Raw genomic sequence first — 17,324 nt, 5'->3', positions numbered from 1 at the left:
CACAGAAGTGTATAAAGTATTGAGTTATAACATTATTTTCTATTTTTACATGATAACTTATCAATAAATAGTCATTATACTTCACTATGTATATAAAGTGCTTAGCATCATAATACACAGCCATTTCTGAATAAACAGAAAATTTTTAAGGTGGCATCGTTTTAGGTTATATCTCATATTGTGAATGCCTTCACAATGAGTTGCCATGATATTGCACTACTTCGAATAAGTAACGCTTCACCTAAGGAGAAGACTAGTGTTACTTATTCTCAGATAGGTACCACCACCCAGACAGCACTGTTTCAGGGCTATTTGGCCCTTCGTCAGTGAGTGGGTAGGTACCCAAGTGATGCAATGATGGCAAAAACAGTTATGAAGTATAACTCCACAATATGAGAGATGCCTGATGGTGTATGATGTATTTAGACTAAGGCGCATTTAGGGCTAGAGCCTCAAGCTGCGAACAAATTTAGACTATGTATATAAAGTGCTTAGCATCATAATACACAGCCATTTCTGAATAAACAGAAAATTTTTAAGGTGGCATCGTTTTAGGTTATATCTCATATTGTGAATGCCTTCACAACGAGTTGCCATGATATTGCACTACTTCGAATAAGTAACGCTTCACCTAAGGAGAAGACTAGTGTTACTTATTCTCAGATAGGTACCACCACCCAGACAGCACTGTTTCAGGGCTATTTGGCCCTTCGTCAGTGAGAAGTAACACTAGTCTTCTCCTTAGGTGAAGCGTTACTTATTCGAAGTAGTGCAATATCATGGCAACTCGTTGTGAAGGCATTCACAATATGAGATATAACCTAAAACGATGCCACCTTAAAAATTTTCTGTTTATTCAGAAATGGCTGTGTATTATGATGCTAAGCACTTTATATACATAGTCTAAATTTGTTCGCAGCTTGAGGCTCTAGCCCTAAATGTGCCTTAGTCATTATACTTCATTATTTTAATTGAATAAAGATCACTTTTTTTTTTTTTTTTTTTAGCAAATACAGAGTTGGGTAATTCTTTTCTGATATGATTCACACTGCTAGCAAGCAGCATAGTATTTTTGATTAATATACAGTACATATTTTTTTTTTTATGGAAACCAAAGTAAAAATAGCATCCATATTTATATTCCTTCTTTTTTGAAGGAATGGATCCACTGCTTCAAAATTGTATATACCAAATAATGTCTGAACTAGCAGCCAAGTCAACAATCGTCTTTTCCAAATAAGAGAAAACCACTGAAAAGAAATTTTCAATCTGTCAACAGCTATTCAAAATTCAATACCAAATTTATTAATTCAGCATCTAGATTTTGTAGGAAACAGTTGTTTGCCAAGTGATCTTGTTTCAACTAAAGAATAACATTCTACAATTATAAATTTATTCCAAATTTCAGATGCTAGAGTAAATCTGTCACCTTGAAGTGTCTTTCTCCTTGTTGCCTTTTTTTTTTTTTTTCAAACAAGATATATTTTCAAATTTTGATAAAATGATATGGAGCCATTGTCTTTAAAAGACATTGGTGAAGAAATTGGTGCCCCACACCACTGCAGTTCTGATACAAAAATCTCTTCAAATCCCAATTTTTATGAACTAAAGCAATACTTGTAAAAGAACAAGAGAAGTATACCTCAATTGATACATAGAACAGTTCCGTATGATACTCTCCAGAAATTAAAACGAAACAAGTAAAAAATCGAAAATCTTACATTACAGTAAGAAATAATTAACAATTAAAAATCAAATGAACACAATTAAAAATCAATTTAACCCAAATAAAATTAAGTCAAAAATTAATTTAACAAAAAAAATTGCAAAACAATTTTCCTACCTGAAAAGCTGACAATGCTTTTTGATTGAATGTCGTGATCACAGGAATGAAAATTACCATGTAGGGGTGAGCATGGAACTTAAATAGGGATATTAGTCTTCACGCATACGTGTAAAGGACCACGAGTTGGAGATTAGATATGGCCGGCGAACATTAACAGAATTCTCGTGTAATTTAATTTTGATGGTTTCTGCAATTAATAGTCTCATATAATTACGTCAGACACCAAGTATTTTGGCCTCATTAAATAAAAAAGTATGTTTTTCATTAACGGCATGAAAGGCTAATTCTGATGCTGCTGAATGAGAAGCATGAACTGAGGACGTGTAGGCCTCAGAGGAAACTGCACAGAACCCTGGTAAGAAAAGTTGTAATCACCGCAAGAAATGTATACATTTCATTTTGGTCATTAGGTCATTTGGGTTGCGAAGCACAAGTGTATATTACTGATAGTAGCACTGTCCAAGACATTTTACATTCGTTTAATAATATTCATTCTAGACTTAAATTTACATTAGAGAGGGAGAATATGGATACTAAGTCATTAAATTTTCTAAATTTCACTCTTCCTCGGGACATGAATAAAATCCAATTTAACATCTATCATAAACCTACAAACACTGGTATGCTTCTGCCTTATAACAGCTATCACCTGTTCACCCACAAAACATAGATTATCTTTAATCGATTTCTCAATGCTTATAAATATTCAACGACGGAATTTGCTTTGGGCTCAGAAATACATATATTAACCAGCAGATTCTTAAACAGGGGTTACCCACTTGCTACAATAGACAGAATTAGGGTGCAAGCTAAGGATAGAATACAAAAAAAATACACTAACCAACAATAGTAATATCAAAAAATACTTTATTTCTGTCCCATAGGTTGAACCAGTGGCACAAACAATTTTAACAGATTCTTTAAAGATACCGAATTTAAAATTGTAGTCAGGCCAATATGGAAATTACACACTATACTGAACACTCTCTCAGTCCTTTCCACATTCGCAACACAAATAAATGACCTAGTATACAACATTTCTTGCAGTTTCCTCTGAATTTTCGTGTTAATCAACATGCGGCCTCAGTTCGTGCTTCTCGTTCAGCAGCATCAGAATTAGCCTTTCGTGCCATTAATGAAAAACACTTTTATTTAATGAGGCCAAAATACTTAGTGTCTAACGTAGTTATATGAGACTATTAATTGTAGAAACCATCAAAATTAAATTACTTGAGAATTCTGTTAATGTTCGCCGGCCATATCTAATCTCCAACTCGTGGTCCTTTACACGCATGCGCGAAGACTAATATCCCTATTGAAGTTCCATCTCACCCCTATATGGTAATTTTCATTCCTGTGATCACGACATTCAGTCAAAAAGCATTGTCAGCTTTTCAGGAAGGAAAATTGTTTTGCAATTTTTTTTTGTTAAATTAATTTTTGACTTAATTTTATTTGCGTTAAATTGATTTTTAATTGTGTTCATTTGATTTTTAATTATTGTTAATTATTTATTACTGTAAAGTAAGATTTTAGATTTTTTAATTGTTTTCGTTTTAATTTCTGGAGAGTATCATACGGAAGTGTTCTATGTATCATATAGAGGTATACTTCTCTTATTCTTTTACAAATATTGATATCAACGTAGAATGTATTGAGCATTATAGCTCTGGTTCATATGACCTAACGCAATATATACATATAAAGAAGCAAATACATTCTAATGTATCTGCTTCTTTTAATGAAATTTCATAATTACTATTTTGTATCGATAAAAAAGACAAAATGCACTCAAAACAGAAATGGAACAAATGCCACAGGGATAAAACATCTGCAAACGTTTTGAATAAGGATTGAATTTGGAATATCCCATTAAATGTTTTGAGGATTATTCTTGAAGTAGAAATGTTTGCAGATATTTTATCCCATTTTGTTCCATAGCTGCCTGTTCCAGTTCCATGGAATATTCGATTAAGAATTTGATGGTATGCATATAAAAGCTTCCAATTTTCTGTTTTAATGACTTCAAAATTTTCAATTAAGCATCTTTTTCAGAAGACTGACTACTACTTAAAAGTTGGTAGCTATTGCATAGTTTTCAGGCTCCATAAAAGTAGAATTATTTTCAGACAGAACAGAATTAGATTTATAGAAAGCATTATCATACTCAGCATATCTGAACCATTTTCAGATAGATAACTGCTTCAATTCTGATAAGTAACCTAGAACTTGTAGCAAGCCCACAATTACACTTCATTTGTTTTAGAAGTAAGCACAATAACAACAAAAGAAAATTAGATAATTTTGTTTTGTTTGTTTCTTGTTGTTATTGAACAGCATAATTTTACTACAGCACACACTGAAGAATACATTTACACATCAAACTTCCACTATCCACAGATAGCTTGAAATTTCTACTTGATCAGGCACACAAAAAGCAATAAGATATAATAAAAACATTTCAAAATATATGTTTCAGGTAATTGCGTTACAGTCAAATTGACCACAGGCATACGTCAAGATAATGACACTTTGTGTTTTCTTTATTTTTAAAAAAAAAAAATTTTAAAAAAGGTATGTGTAGAGGGGTGTATTTTAGAAAATTTCATGAATTCAAAGAAAATTATAATATGAAAAAAAAAAAAGTTACACTGGGTTGAAAATGTTAAGCAGTCAAATTGACCACTGCCATACTTAGTCTGATAGGTAATCTAGAGTTTGTTGTAAGCCCACCATTGGTTTTACAAGTAATTTGTTTTACAAGTAAGCACAATAACAACAAAAGAAAATACAGCATAATATTACTACAGCACACTTATATTACAGGAGAGACTGAAGAATATATTTATACATCAAATTTTGTTGTTTAAAATGGAAATAACTTGCAAAAAAGCAACTTGTTTAACCCTTTCACAAAATGTTTGCAAACTATAGGGCAAGTGATTTGTCCTGAAAAAGAAGCCAATTTTTTTTTAATACTGCAAAAATGACATTACAAGTTGATATTAGTAATTTCTCTCTAGTGTTGTGAAACATTCCAGAAAACCAGGTAAACATCTAAAGAAATATCATAAACACTTGATATTGTGCCAACTGTTTTTTTTCTGCAATCAAGTCTCTCTCTCTCTCTCTCTCTCTCTCTCTCTCTCTCTCTCTCTCTCTCTCTCTCTCTCTCTCTCTCTCTCTCTCTCTCTCTCTCTCTCTCTCTCAGTAATTGACTGAGTCTTCTAATTTCTTCAAAGTCAGCAGCTATATTCCACCTTCCAGTTTCAGAAACCTCTCCCTGCACAAACAGCTTCAACTTCTGATAATATACTTCTAAAGCTCAGCAAAATAATGTGGACTACAAAATGTCTAATGCTCCTATGCTAATATTTGAGGATGCTAACATTTCTAGAAAAGGTCACATATCTCTGTTAGGAATTAGCCTGACTTCTAATCTCATTTGGTATAAGAACATCACAAATATTACTGCCTCTGCATAAAAAAACTGGATTTGCTGTTTTGTTCTTGGTGTTACTTTTCTTGTAAATAACTACTCACTCTATTTGAATCTTTAATCCTCTCTATCATGGAATATTGTTACCACATCCAGGGTGAAGCCCCAAAACTTCTCTTAAGTTGCTTGATTCCATGTTGTTTGATTTTTAGGAGCATTAGCAACTAAGGCCATATTGCTCCGGGAATATGCGGTGGTCATTCCCTGACCTTTCCGCATCCTCGGTATTTGGTGGTGATGGGCTCGAACCCCGGTCTAATCAAGAAGCATGTGCTACGCACTGTTGCTCCTTCCCACCTGGCTAAGGAGGTGCCCCTCGATTCCATTCAAAAGATGCCAAGCAAGTTAATTAATGATGTGTATCTTACCAAGTCACTTCACCTTCTGTCTCTGTAGATGTTCAATTTCTGCTGCATGCCTTTTCTTAGACTTCCAGAGACCGTTCTAAATTGACACCTGCAATTCTCTCACTCTCCTCCAAGTGAATTCAAACAGTGCAAGCAGCCAGCATCATTTACTGTCCAATTCCAAACTTGCAGAAACAACCTTTCCTCTTCCTCATTTATCCCATCTACTTCTGTTCTGTAGAATAACCTTCCTTCACATATATTTCCTGAAAATTACAATCAGCAGAAATTCAAGTTATAGGTTCGAACAGCTTTTGTGTTTTGGGATTTCATAAAAAAAGAAAAAGAAAGTTTTTGTTTGGTGTTTAGAGTGGGATTGCATGAGGAAAGCAGCAAAAATAATATGGACTACGTGTTAGTGCTGTCAATCTTATATTATCTGTGTTTTTACACATATAGTTTAATTGTTCTTTTTTTAATAAAGTTTTATTTTCTGAGTATTTACTCTGCTGTTGTCAGTTTTATAACATGATTTAAATCAGAAGATTCAGTTTCTCTTACAGATCAAGTAATGTAAGGCACTTCAATTAAAGTTTGTTTGACTTATTTTAAACATTTGGGGGGGACACATAATTAGAGGTATATATTTATTACGTAAATCTCTCACCTAGAAATACTAGAAACTGCAGAAAATGCAGATGTTTCTGAATTAAAGCTACTTTGTTTTGAGCGAAGATCTCCAAGAGGAACTCTCTGTGACTGTGGAGATAACGTATTGGATTCATTTGAAGGGCGATTAATACCACTGTTGATACAAAACAAGGATACATTAACAATCACTGAACTAAATTAAATGTGAACATACAAGAAAGCAAAATCTAACTAAATTGTATAACTTATAATTATAAAGATTATCATCAAAATTAATGATTACTCAAGGAATTTAAGGCAAAACTTCATGTTAAAGTTCTATAAAACATAATTGTACAAGCAAGGCTTAGCCTCAGTCTGTACATTGCATCAAAAAATTAAGTATGTTATTAAGTGCATGTTACCCGAGGTGGTAGATGACTCATCAACCAGTGCAATACCACCACTTTGCTTATTGGAGGCTTGAAGTAGTGGAAATTTAGTCTCCAGAGCTAATTTTCAGTCAACCCTTCCCCATTTCTTCCATCATGCAGCATGACCGATGACTTATGAGATTATGATGAACATCATGGCGAGAGCCAATCTTCCTTACATTTCGGAGGGTACAGCTCTAAAACGGTGTTCGCAGTCTGGCCGCTAGTTAGTACACTAGAACGAACCTACTGGTATCTCTTTAGGAGGCTTGCGGATCAGCTAGTGTAAATTAGCATTAGCAGAGGCATTTGATGCAAGAAAGCTAGCTTATGCAGCATCAGCCAAAAAAAAAAAAAAAAAAAACCCCACTTCCACTTCACCCCTCTGTTCGTTCAAAATACCTGTCCAGCTGAGCCTTAAACTTATTTAGGCTATCAACCTCCACTACAAGGGATGGAAGTCTGTTCCACCAACCAACCACCCGCTGGCTAAAGGCAAATTTCCGCACGTCTATCCTACATCTGTCTTTCCTCAATTTGAATTTATGCCCTCTCAGGTGATTATTCTGAGCTAGAGGAAGAATCCCATCAGCATTGAGCATGCTCAAACCATTCAAGGCTTTATACACCTCTATCAGATCACCTCGCTGGTGCCTAGTCTCCAGACACTGTAATTTGCAAAACTTAAGCCTTTCTTCGTAAGAGCACCCCTTTGTTCCATTCACTAATCTTGTTGCCCTTCTCTGTACTCGTTCCAGCAGCTCTACATCCTTCTTGAAATGAGGCCTCCAGACCTGTATACAGTACTCTAGGTGTGGCCTGACCATTGCCTTATACAAGGGAATAATCACCTCCTTATCCCTGCTGGAAAAATTCTTGTATATCATTGACAATACTCCATGAGCTACTCTTGCAGCCCGTCTGCACTGCTCAGAAAACTTCATATCTGCCTGCACAACCACCCCCAAGTCCCTTTCATTCCCTACCACTGTCAGTGTAGTACCACACAGTTGATACGTTGCTCTGGGGTTGCTGTTTCCCATGTGTAGTACTTTACATTTGTCAATGTTAAACTTCATTTGCCACCTCTCAGCCCATCTGTTCAACCTTTCCAGATCCTGTTGCAGCAGCATAGTGTCAGTAGTGTCCTTGACAACCCTGCCAACCTTTGTATCGTCTGCAAACTTGGACATTAAGCTTGATATACCATCATCAATATCATTTATAAATACAGAAAACAATAATGGACCCAACACTGAGCCCTGAGGGACTCCACTAATAACATTAGTCCACGATGAGCAGTGTCCATTGATTACCACTCTCTGTCTTCTCCCCCTCAACCATCCCTTTATCCATAGCAGCAATTTGCCTCCAATGTCACACTGCTCCAATTTGTGTAGCAGTCTTCCATGTGCAACAGTATCAAAAGCCTTTCTAAGATCCAAGTATATAATATCAAAGCTATTCCCTGCATCCAGTTCTTTCGTGACAGCATCATAATATCCAATCAAATTGGTCAGGCAAGACTTCCCCTTAACAAAACCATGCTGTGTCCGAGCTATAACTGAAGTCTTGTCTAAATGATCCTGCAGTGCTTCTTTAACCAGTGCCTCCATTACTTTTCCTGGAACAGAAGTTAAGCTCACAGGTCTATAATTACTTGTAGTAGTAGTAGTGGCACATGATGCAAGAAAGCAAGTGTAGGAGCTTATGCAGCATCAGCCAAAAAAAAAAAAAAAAAAAATTCACACCATTCCCTCCAAATGCCTGTCCAGTTCCACCTTAAATTTATTTAACCTATCAACTTCTACAACGACAGATGGAAGTTTGTTCCAGCAATTAACCACCCGCTGGCTAAAGGCAAATTTCCGCACATCTATTCTACATCTGTCCTTTCTTAATTTGAACTTATGTCCCCGTAGGTTGGTAATCTGAACAAGTGGAAGGATCCCATCAGAATTCAGCGTGCTCAACCCATTCAAGGCCTTATAGACCTCAATCAGATCACCGCGCAGGTGCCTAGTCTCCAGCCACTGCAATTTGCAGAACTTAAGCCTCTCTTGGTAAGAGAATCCCTTCATTCCCCTCACCAATCGTGTTGCTCTTCTCTGTACACGCTCAAGCAAATCTACATCCTTCCTAAAATGAGGCCTCCAGACCTGTACGCAGTACTCAAGGCGTGGCCTGACCATTGCCTTATACAGAGGGACAATCACCTCCTTTTCCCTGCTAGCAAAATTCCTATATATCATTGACAAAACCCCATTACCCGCCCTAGCAGCCTGTCTGCACTGCTCAGAAAACTTCATATCTGACTGCACAATTACGCCCAGGTCTTTTTCATTTTCTACCACCTTAAGTGTAGTACCACACAGTTGGTACGTTTCTCTGGGGTTACTTCTACCCATATGCAGTACTTTGCATTTGTCAAGGTTGAACTTCAGTTGCCACTTCTTAGCCCATCTTCCCAAATTATCTAGATCCTGTTGCAGTAGCACACTGCCATTACTGTCATTAACAACCCTGCCAACCTTTGTGTCATCTGAAAACTTCGACTTTAAGCCTGATATACCTTCATCAATATCATTGATAAATACACAAAACAACAGTGGACCCAACACCGAACCCTGTGGGACTCCACTAATAACATTAGTCCACGAAGAGCAGCACCCATTGATTACCACCCTCTGTCTTCTCCCACTTAACCATCCTTTTATCCATTGTAGCAACTTACCCTTAATACCATTCTGCTCCAATTTGTACAGTAGTCTTCCATGCGCAACAGTGTCAAAAGCTTTCCTGAAATCCAAGTATATGATATATACTTGGATTTATCAGTTGTCCTCTGAATCACAGCCTTGTAAGATGCACTATTTGCTTGATGTTTGCGGAGCAGTCAAGTATGGGACATGATACTGCCATGGGGGATGTCTTTGTGTGTGTGCGATGCAAGGAGTGTAAGGAGATAAGGCGACAACTCAGCGTTGTTATGGGCCTATATGAGAGCTTGAAGGATAGGGTGGATGCCCTCGAAGGATTACAAGTGAGGGGCCCATCAAGCTCTCAGCTGCCCACACCAATGCCAGAGCTTGCACTTGGTCATCGCAGAACACAGCGGCAACCCCCAAGGCAGAATGCGCTGGTCCCAAAGGAACTAGTAGTTGTTGGTGACTCTATTGTCAGGGAAACGGGAAACATGCTTTGTAAAAAGGATAGGTGGAATAGGACCAGGGTATGTCTGCCAGGGGCAAAAGTTGATGACGTTGTAGAGCGGATATCATCTTTTAAGGGCACAAAAGGTGATATAGTTGTACACGTTGGCACTAATGACATTAAGAGTAGGAGACCGGCGGAATTACTTGACAAGTACAGGTCACTGATGAAAAAAAGCCGTGAATTAGGGTTGAAATTGAAAGTGTCTGCAATTCTGCCCAGACACGATAGGAGGGAGTATATGATGGGAGCCCTGTCAATCAATTCGGCCCTGGAAAGATTGTGCAGGGCTCAAGGGGTAGAATTTTTTTCAGCCTGGTCTGTACTTGTTAACAGGAGAGACTGCTTCTACAGGGATGGGATACACTTAAATAGAAAGGGTGCAAGAATGTTTGCTGATGCTATCGAGGCAATGTTAGGTGGGTCGGAAAACTGCTAGATTGGGGGGATACAAGGACTAATAGATTAACAGTAGCCACTGGCAGAGGTGAAAGTGATTCTTGCACTGCTTCTATTGGAATGAGCCGCAGCCTGGAAAATAAGATGCAGGATATTTCAGAGACTGCTGGGAATCATTGGGGTACAAGTAAACACATGGGTTGTGTTAGGGTAGCTAAGAAAAAGAACAGGTGCATGTATACTTGTGTGTACACCAATGCTAGGAGTTTAGTAAATAAATTTGATGAATTTGTGGTATTGCTCAAAACATCAAAGGCAGATATTGTGGGGATTTCAGAGACGTGGTGTCACACAGATATAAGAAATGCAGAACTGGAATTTGGGGAGTACAATGTCTACAGAAAGGATAGACAGGATAGGAAGGGAGGAGGGGTTATGCTATTAGTTAAAAAAACACATAAAATCCAAGGAAGTGAAGCCAGTCGACATCGCTGGACAGTGCAGTGTCGAGTCAGTTTGGTGTGACATAAGCATTGGGAGATCAAAATTGAGAGTAGGAGTGTGCTATAGGCCTAATGACTCTGATGAGTATAATAAGAAACTGTTCGGAGAAATAGAGTGGGCCAGTAAATCAGAGAGTCTTATAATGGGGGATTTTAATTTCCCAGATATTGACTGGAATTTGGGGGCTGGTCACTCACACAGTAGCAAGGCTTTTGTGGATTTATTGGATGATTGTTTTCTACATCAGCATGTTCGGGAGGCAACTAGAGGGAGTAATACTCTTGATTTGATTATCAGTAGTGATTCTTCATGCATTAAGAATCTGCAGATAAATGAACCACTTGGTGGCAGTGATCACAGTGTGCTGAAGTGGGAGTTACTCAAAGAGGTAACTACCATTAGGGGTAAAGGGAAGGGGTATTGCTTTCGTAAAGGCGACTACAATGGACTGAGACAGTATTTAAATTCTATACAGTGGGATCAACTGATGATATTGCCAACAGCAAATTCAAAATGGGAAGCATTCAAAGAACTTATCGTGGAAGCTACTAGGCTTTACATACCAACTAAGAAATATTGTTCAAGGTTTAGGCCTAAATGGTTGTCAGATGAACTAATGAGGCATATGGCAGAGAAGAAAAATGCATGGGATACATACATATTAACACGTGACACGGACGCCTATGATAGATACAAGTTGATCTGTAACCAAGTTACAAAGGAGGTTAGGCAGGCGAAGGCAGATTACGAGAGATCCTTGGCAAGGGATGCGAAGAAAAACAGCAAAGAGTTCTTTACTTATGTAAACTCTAGAAGGAAGGGGATGAATCAGATTGGTCCACTTGAGATCGATGGGTCAACTGTTGATGACCCTGCTCGGGTAGCTAACAAACTAAATGAATATTTTGCATCGACATTCACACATGAGGAGTTATTCAGCGAGGGGAATGCCAGAGGTGTATTCAACTCTAGCAGTAAGCTAGAGAATCTTGTAATAACTGAGAGCAAAGTGGAGGAGAAATTGTTGAAGATAAACACAAGAAAGGCACCTGGGGTGGATGGGATCTATCCAGTTATATTAAAGGAGGCAGCAAAGGAGGTAAGCAAACCCTTAGCCATAATTATGAGAGCTTCCTTGGACTCAGGGGAGGTACCCATTGACTGGAGATGTGCAAATGTGACCCCAATTCACAAAGGGGGATCAAAGGCTGACACAAGTAATTATAGACCTGTGAGTTTAACTTCTGTTCCCGGAAAATTAATGGAGGCACTGGTGAAAGAAGCACTGCAGGATCATCTAGACAAGACTTCAGTTATAGCTAGGACACAGCATGGTTTTGTTAAGGGGAAGTCTTGCCTGACCAATTTGATTGGATACTATGATGCAATCACAAAAGAACTGGATGCAGGGAATAACTTTGATATTATATACTTGGATCTTAGAAAAGCTTTTGATACTGTTGCACATGGAAGACTGCTGCACAAATTGGAGCAGTGTGGCATTGGAGGCAAGTTGCTGCTATGGATAAAGGGGTGGTTGAGGGGGAGAAGACAGAGAGTGGTAATCAATGGACACTGCTCATCGTGGACTAATGTTATTAGTGGAGTCCCTCAGGGTTCAGTATTGGGGCCTTTATTGTTTTCTGTATTTATAAATGATATTGATGATGGTATATCAGGCTTAATGTCCAAGTTTGCAGACGATACGAAGGTTGGCAGGGTTGTCAAGGACACTACGCTGCTGCAACAGGATTTGGAAAGGTTGAGCAGATGGGCTTCGAGGTGGCAAATGAAGTTTAACATTGACAAATGTAAAGTACTACATATGGGAAACAGCAACCCCAGAGCAACGTATCAACTCTGTGGTACTACACTGACAGTGGTAGAGAATGAAAGGGACCTGGGGGTGGTGGTGCATGCAGATATGAAGTTCTCTGAGCAGTGCAGACGAGCTGCAAGAGTAGCTCATGGTGTATTGTCAATGATATATAGGAATTTTTCTAGCAGGGATAAGGAGGTGATTATTCCCTTGTATAAGGCAATGGTCAGGCCACACCTAGAGTACTGTATACAGGCCTGGAGGCCTCATTTCAGGAAGGATGTAGAGCTGCTGGAACGAGTACAGAGAAGGGCAACTAGATTGGTGAATGGGACAAAGGGGTTCTCTTACGAAGAAAGGCTTAAGTTTTGCAAATTACAGTGTCTGGAAACTAGGCACCAGCGGGGTGATCTGATAGAGGTGTACAAAGCCTTGAATGGTTTGAGCATGCTCAATGCTGATGGGATTCTTCCTCTAGCTCAGAAAAATCACCTGAGAGGGCATAAATTCAAATTGAGGAAAGACAGATGTAGGATAGATGTGCGGAAATTTGCCTTTAGCCAGCGGGTGGTTGGTGGGTGGAACAGACTTCCATCCCTTGTCGTGGAAGTTGATAGCCTAAATAAGTTTAAGGCTCAGCTGGACAGGTATTTCGAACGAACAGAGGGGTGAAGTGGAAGTGGTTATTTTTATTTATTTATGTTACTTTTTTTTTTTTTTTTTTGGCTGATGCTGCATAAGCTTGCTTTCTTGCATCAAATGCCTCTACTAATGCTAATGCTAATGCCAATATCAAAATTATTTTTTGCATCCAGTTCCTTTGTGACCACATCATAATAACCTATCAAATTTGTCAGACAAGACTTTCCCTTAACAAACCCATGCTGTGTTTGAATTATTGCTGCAGTCTTGTCTAGATGATCTTGCAATGCATCTTTAACCAGCGACTCCATTATTTTACCCGGAACAGAAGTTAAACTAACTGGTCTGTAATTACTCGTGTCACCCTTCGATCCACCTTTGTGAATTGGGGACACATTTGCACATCTCCAGTCCGTGGGAACCTCCCCTGAGTCCAAGGATGCTCTCATAATTATGGCTAAGGGTTTGCTTAGTTGCTTTGCCGCCTCCTTTAAAATAACTGGATAGATCCCATCCACCCCAGGTGCCTTTCTTATGTTTAACTTCAACAATTTCTCCTCCACTTTGCTCTCAGTTATTACAAAATCATTAAGCACACTGCTACAATTTGATAACCTTCTTCCATTTTCAAATTGTAATAATTCCTCACGTGTGAATGTAGATGCAAAATACTCATTCAGTTTGTTTGCTATCTGAGCAGGATCATCAACAGTCGAACCATCGATGTCAAGTGGACCAATCATATTCATCCCCTTCCTTTTAGAGTTTATATAAGTAAAGAAATCCTTGCTGTTTTTCTTAGAATCTTTTGCCAAAGATTTCTCGTAATCCGCCTTCACCTGCCGAACCTCCTTTGTGACCTGATTACAGACTAGCTTATATCTGCCACAGGCTTCTGCGTCACCTGATAATTTATATGTATCCCATGCATTTTTCTTCTCTGTCACGAGTCTCATTAGTTCATTTGATAACCATTTAGGCCTAAACCTTGAACGATATTTCTTAATCGGTATATAAAGTCTAGTAGCTTCCACGATTAATTCTTTGAATGCTTCCCACTTAGAATTTACTGTTTGTAACATCGTCAGTTGATCCCACTGTACAGAATTTAAAAACTGTCTGAGACCACTGTACTCCCCTTTACGGAAGCAAAAACCCTTTCCTTTACCCCTGACGGTAGTTACCTCTTTGAGTAAATCCCACTTCAGCACACTGTGATCACTGCCACCTAGTGGTTCCTTTATCTGCAAATTCTTAATACACGAATGATCACTGCTGATAACCAGATCAAGAGTGTTACTTTCTCTGGTTGCCTCTCGAACATGCTGCTGCAGAAAACAATCATCCAATAACTCCACAAAAGTCTGACTAGTGTGTGAGTGACCAACCCACAAGTTCCAGTCAATATCTGGGAAGTTAAAATCCCCCATTATAAGACATTCTGATTTACTGGCCCACTCTATTTCTCTGTACAATTGTTCATTGTACTCATTCAAGTCATTAGGCCTATAACACACTCCTACTCTTATTTTTCCTTTCGCAGTGCTCATCTCACACCAAACTGACTCAACAGAGCACTGTTCATCTATATTAACTGGGTGCACTTCCTTTGATTTTATGTTTTTCTTAATTAACAGCATAACACCCCCTCCCTTACTGTCCTGTCTATCCTTTCTGTACATATTGTACTCCCCAAATTCCAGTTCTGCATTCCTTATATCTTTGTGACACCACGTCTCTGCTATCCCAACAATATCCGCCTTTGATGTCTTGACCAACACTTCAAGTTCATCAAATTTATTTACTATACTTCTAGCATTGGTATACATGCAAGCATACATGCTCCTATGCCTATTCCCTGTTACCCTAACACATCCCATATACCCAACTATTCCATGATGACTGCCATCCGTCCCTGAAACCCCCAACACCCCTCGCTCCAGGTCGCTTCTTATTCTAATAGAAGTTGTGCAAGAATCACCTTCACCTCTGCCTGCGGTTACTGTTAAATTATTAGTCTTTGTATCCCCCCAAACTAGCAGTTTTCCGACCCACCTAACACTGCCTCGATAGCATCAGCAAATATTCTTGCACCCTTTCTATTTAAGTGTATCCCATCCCTGTAGAAGCAATCTCTCCTGTTAACAAGTACAGTCCAGGCTGAAAAAAAATTCTACCCCTTGAGCCTTGCACAATCTTTCCAGGGCCGAATTGATCGACAAGGCTCTCATCATGTACTCCCTCCTATCGTGTCTGGGCAGAATTGCAGACACTTTCAAATTCAACCCTATTTCACGGCTTTTTTTCAACAGTGACCTGTACTTGTTGAGTAATTCCGCCGGTCTCCTACTCTTAATATCATTAGTACCAACGTGTACAACTATATCATAGTGTCAGCCTTTGATCCTCCTTTGTGAATTGGGGTCACATTTGCACATTTCCAGTCTATGGGTACCTCCCCTGAGTCCAAGGAAGCTCTCATAATTATGGCTAAGGGTTTGCTTACTTCCTTTGCTACCTCCTTTAATATAACTGGAAAGATCCCATCCACCCCGGGTGCCTTTCTTGTGTTTATCTTCAACAGTTTCTCCTCCACTTTACTCCCAGTTATTTCAAGATTCTGTAGCTTACTGCTAGAGTTGAATACACCTCTGGCATTCCCCTCGCTGAATAACTCCTCATGTGTGAATGTCGATGCAAAATATTCATTTCATTTGTTAGCTACCTGAGCAGGGTCATCAACAGTTGACCCATCAATATCAAGTGGACCAATCTGATTCATCCCCTTCCTTCTAGAGTTTACATAAGTAAAGAACTCTTTGCTGTTTTTCTTTGCATCCCTTGCCAAGGATTTCTCGTAATCTGCCTTCGCCTGCCTAACCTCCTTTGTAACTTGGTTGCTTATCAACTTGTATCTATCATAGGCTTCTGTGTCATGTGTTAATTTGTAAGTATCCCATGCATTTTTCTTCTCTGCCATATGCCTCATTAGTTCATCTGACATCCATTTTGGCCTAAACCTTGAACAATATTTCTTAGTTGGTATGTAAAGCCTAGTAGCTTCCAAGATTAATTCTTTGAATGCTTCCCATTTTGAATTTGCTGTTGGTAACATCATCAGTTGGTCCCACTGTATAGAATTTAAATACTGTCTCAGTCCATCGTAGTCGCCTTTACGGAAGCAATAACCCTTCCCTTTACCCCTAATGGTAGTTACCTCTTTGAGTAAATCCCACTTCAGCACACTGTGATCACTGCCACCTAGTGGTTCATTTATCTGCAGATTCTTAATGCATGAAGAATCACTGCTGATAATCAAATCAAGAGTATTACTCCCTCTAGTTGCCTCCCGAACATGCTGATGTAGAAAACAATCATCCAATAAATCCACAAAAGCCCTGCTAGTGTGTGAGTGACCAGCCCCCAAATTCCCGTCAATATCTGGGAAATTAAAATCTCCCATTATAAGACTCTCTGATTTACTGGCCCACTCTATTTCCCTGTACAGTTTCTTATTATACTCATCAGAGTCATTAGGCCTATAGCACACTCCTACTCTCAATTTTGATCTCCCAATGCTCATGTCACACCAAACTGACTCAACACTGCACTGTCCAGCGATGTCGACTGGCTTCACTTCCTTGGTTTTTATGTGTTTCTTAACTAATAGCATAACTCCTCCCCCCTTCCTATCCTGTCTATCCTTTCTGTAGACGTTGTACTCCCCAAATTGCAGTTCTGCATCCCTTATATCTGTGTGACACCACGTCTCTGATATCCCAACAATATCTGCCTTTGATGTTTTGAGCAATACCTCAAATTCATCAAATTTATTTACTAAACTCCTAGCATTGGTGTACACGCAAGTACACCTGCACCTGTTTCTATTCTTAGCTACCCTAACACAAGCCATGTGTTTACTTGTACTGCAATGGCTCCCAGCAGTCTCTGAAATATCATGCATCTTGTTTTTCAGGCTTCTGCTCATTCT

At 38.8% G+C, this 17,324-nt stretch overlaps 1 protein-coding gene across 1 annotated transcript in view; it reads right to left on the bottom strand.

Moving 5' to 3' along the window:
• Positions 1–17,324, bottom strand: part of olf186-M (Ki-ras-induced actin-interacting protein-IP3R-interacting domain olf186-M) — a 159,413-nt gene that overhangs the window by 53,674 nt on the left and 88,415 nt on the right. The window contains exon 6 of the mRNA XM_090387893.1: positions 6,360–6,497. Coding sequence (XP_090244019.1) covers positions 6,360–6,497 — 138 coding nt within the window. The remainder of the gene's footprint in view (positions 1–6,359; positions 6,498–17,324) is intronic.

Source organism: Mastigoproctus giganteus, chromosome 13 (genome assembly GCF_048544385.1).
Source record: "Mastigoproctus giganteus isolate SK-2022 chromosome 13, ASM4854438v1, whole genome shotgun sequence".
In the NCBI taxonomy this organism is placed as follows: domain Eukaryota; kingdom Metazoa; phylum Arthropoda; class Arachnida; order Uropygi; family Thelyphonidae; genus Mastigoproctus; species Mastigoproctus giganteus.
This window is presented reverse-complemented; position numbering and strand designations above follow the sequence as displayed.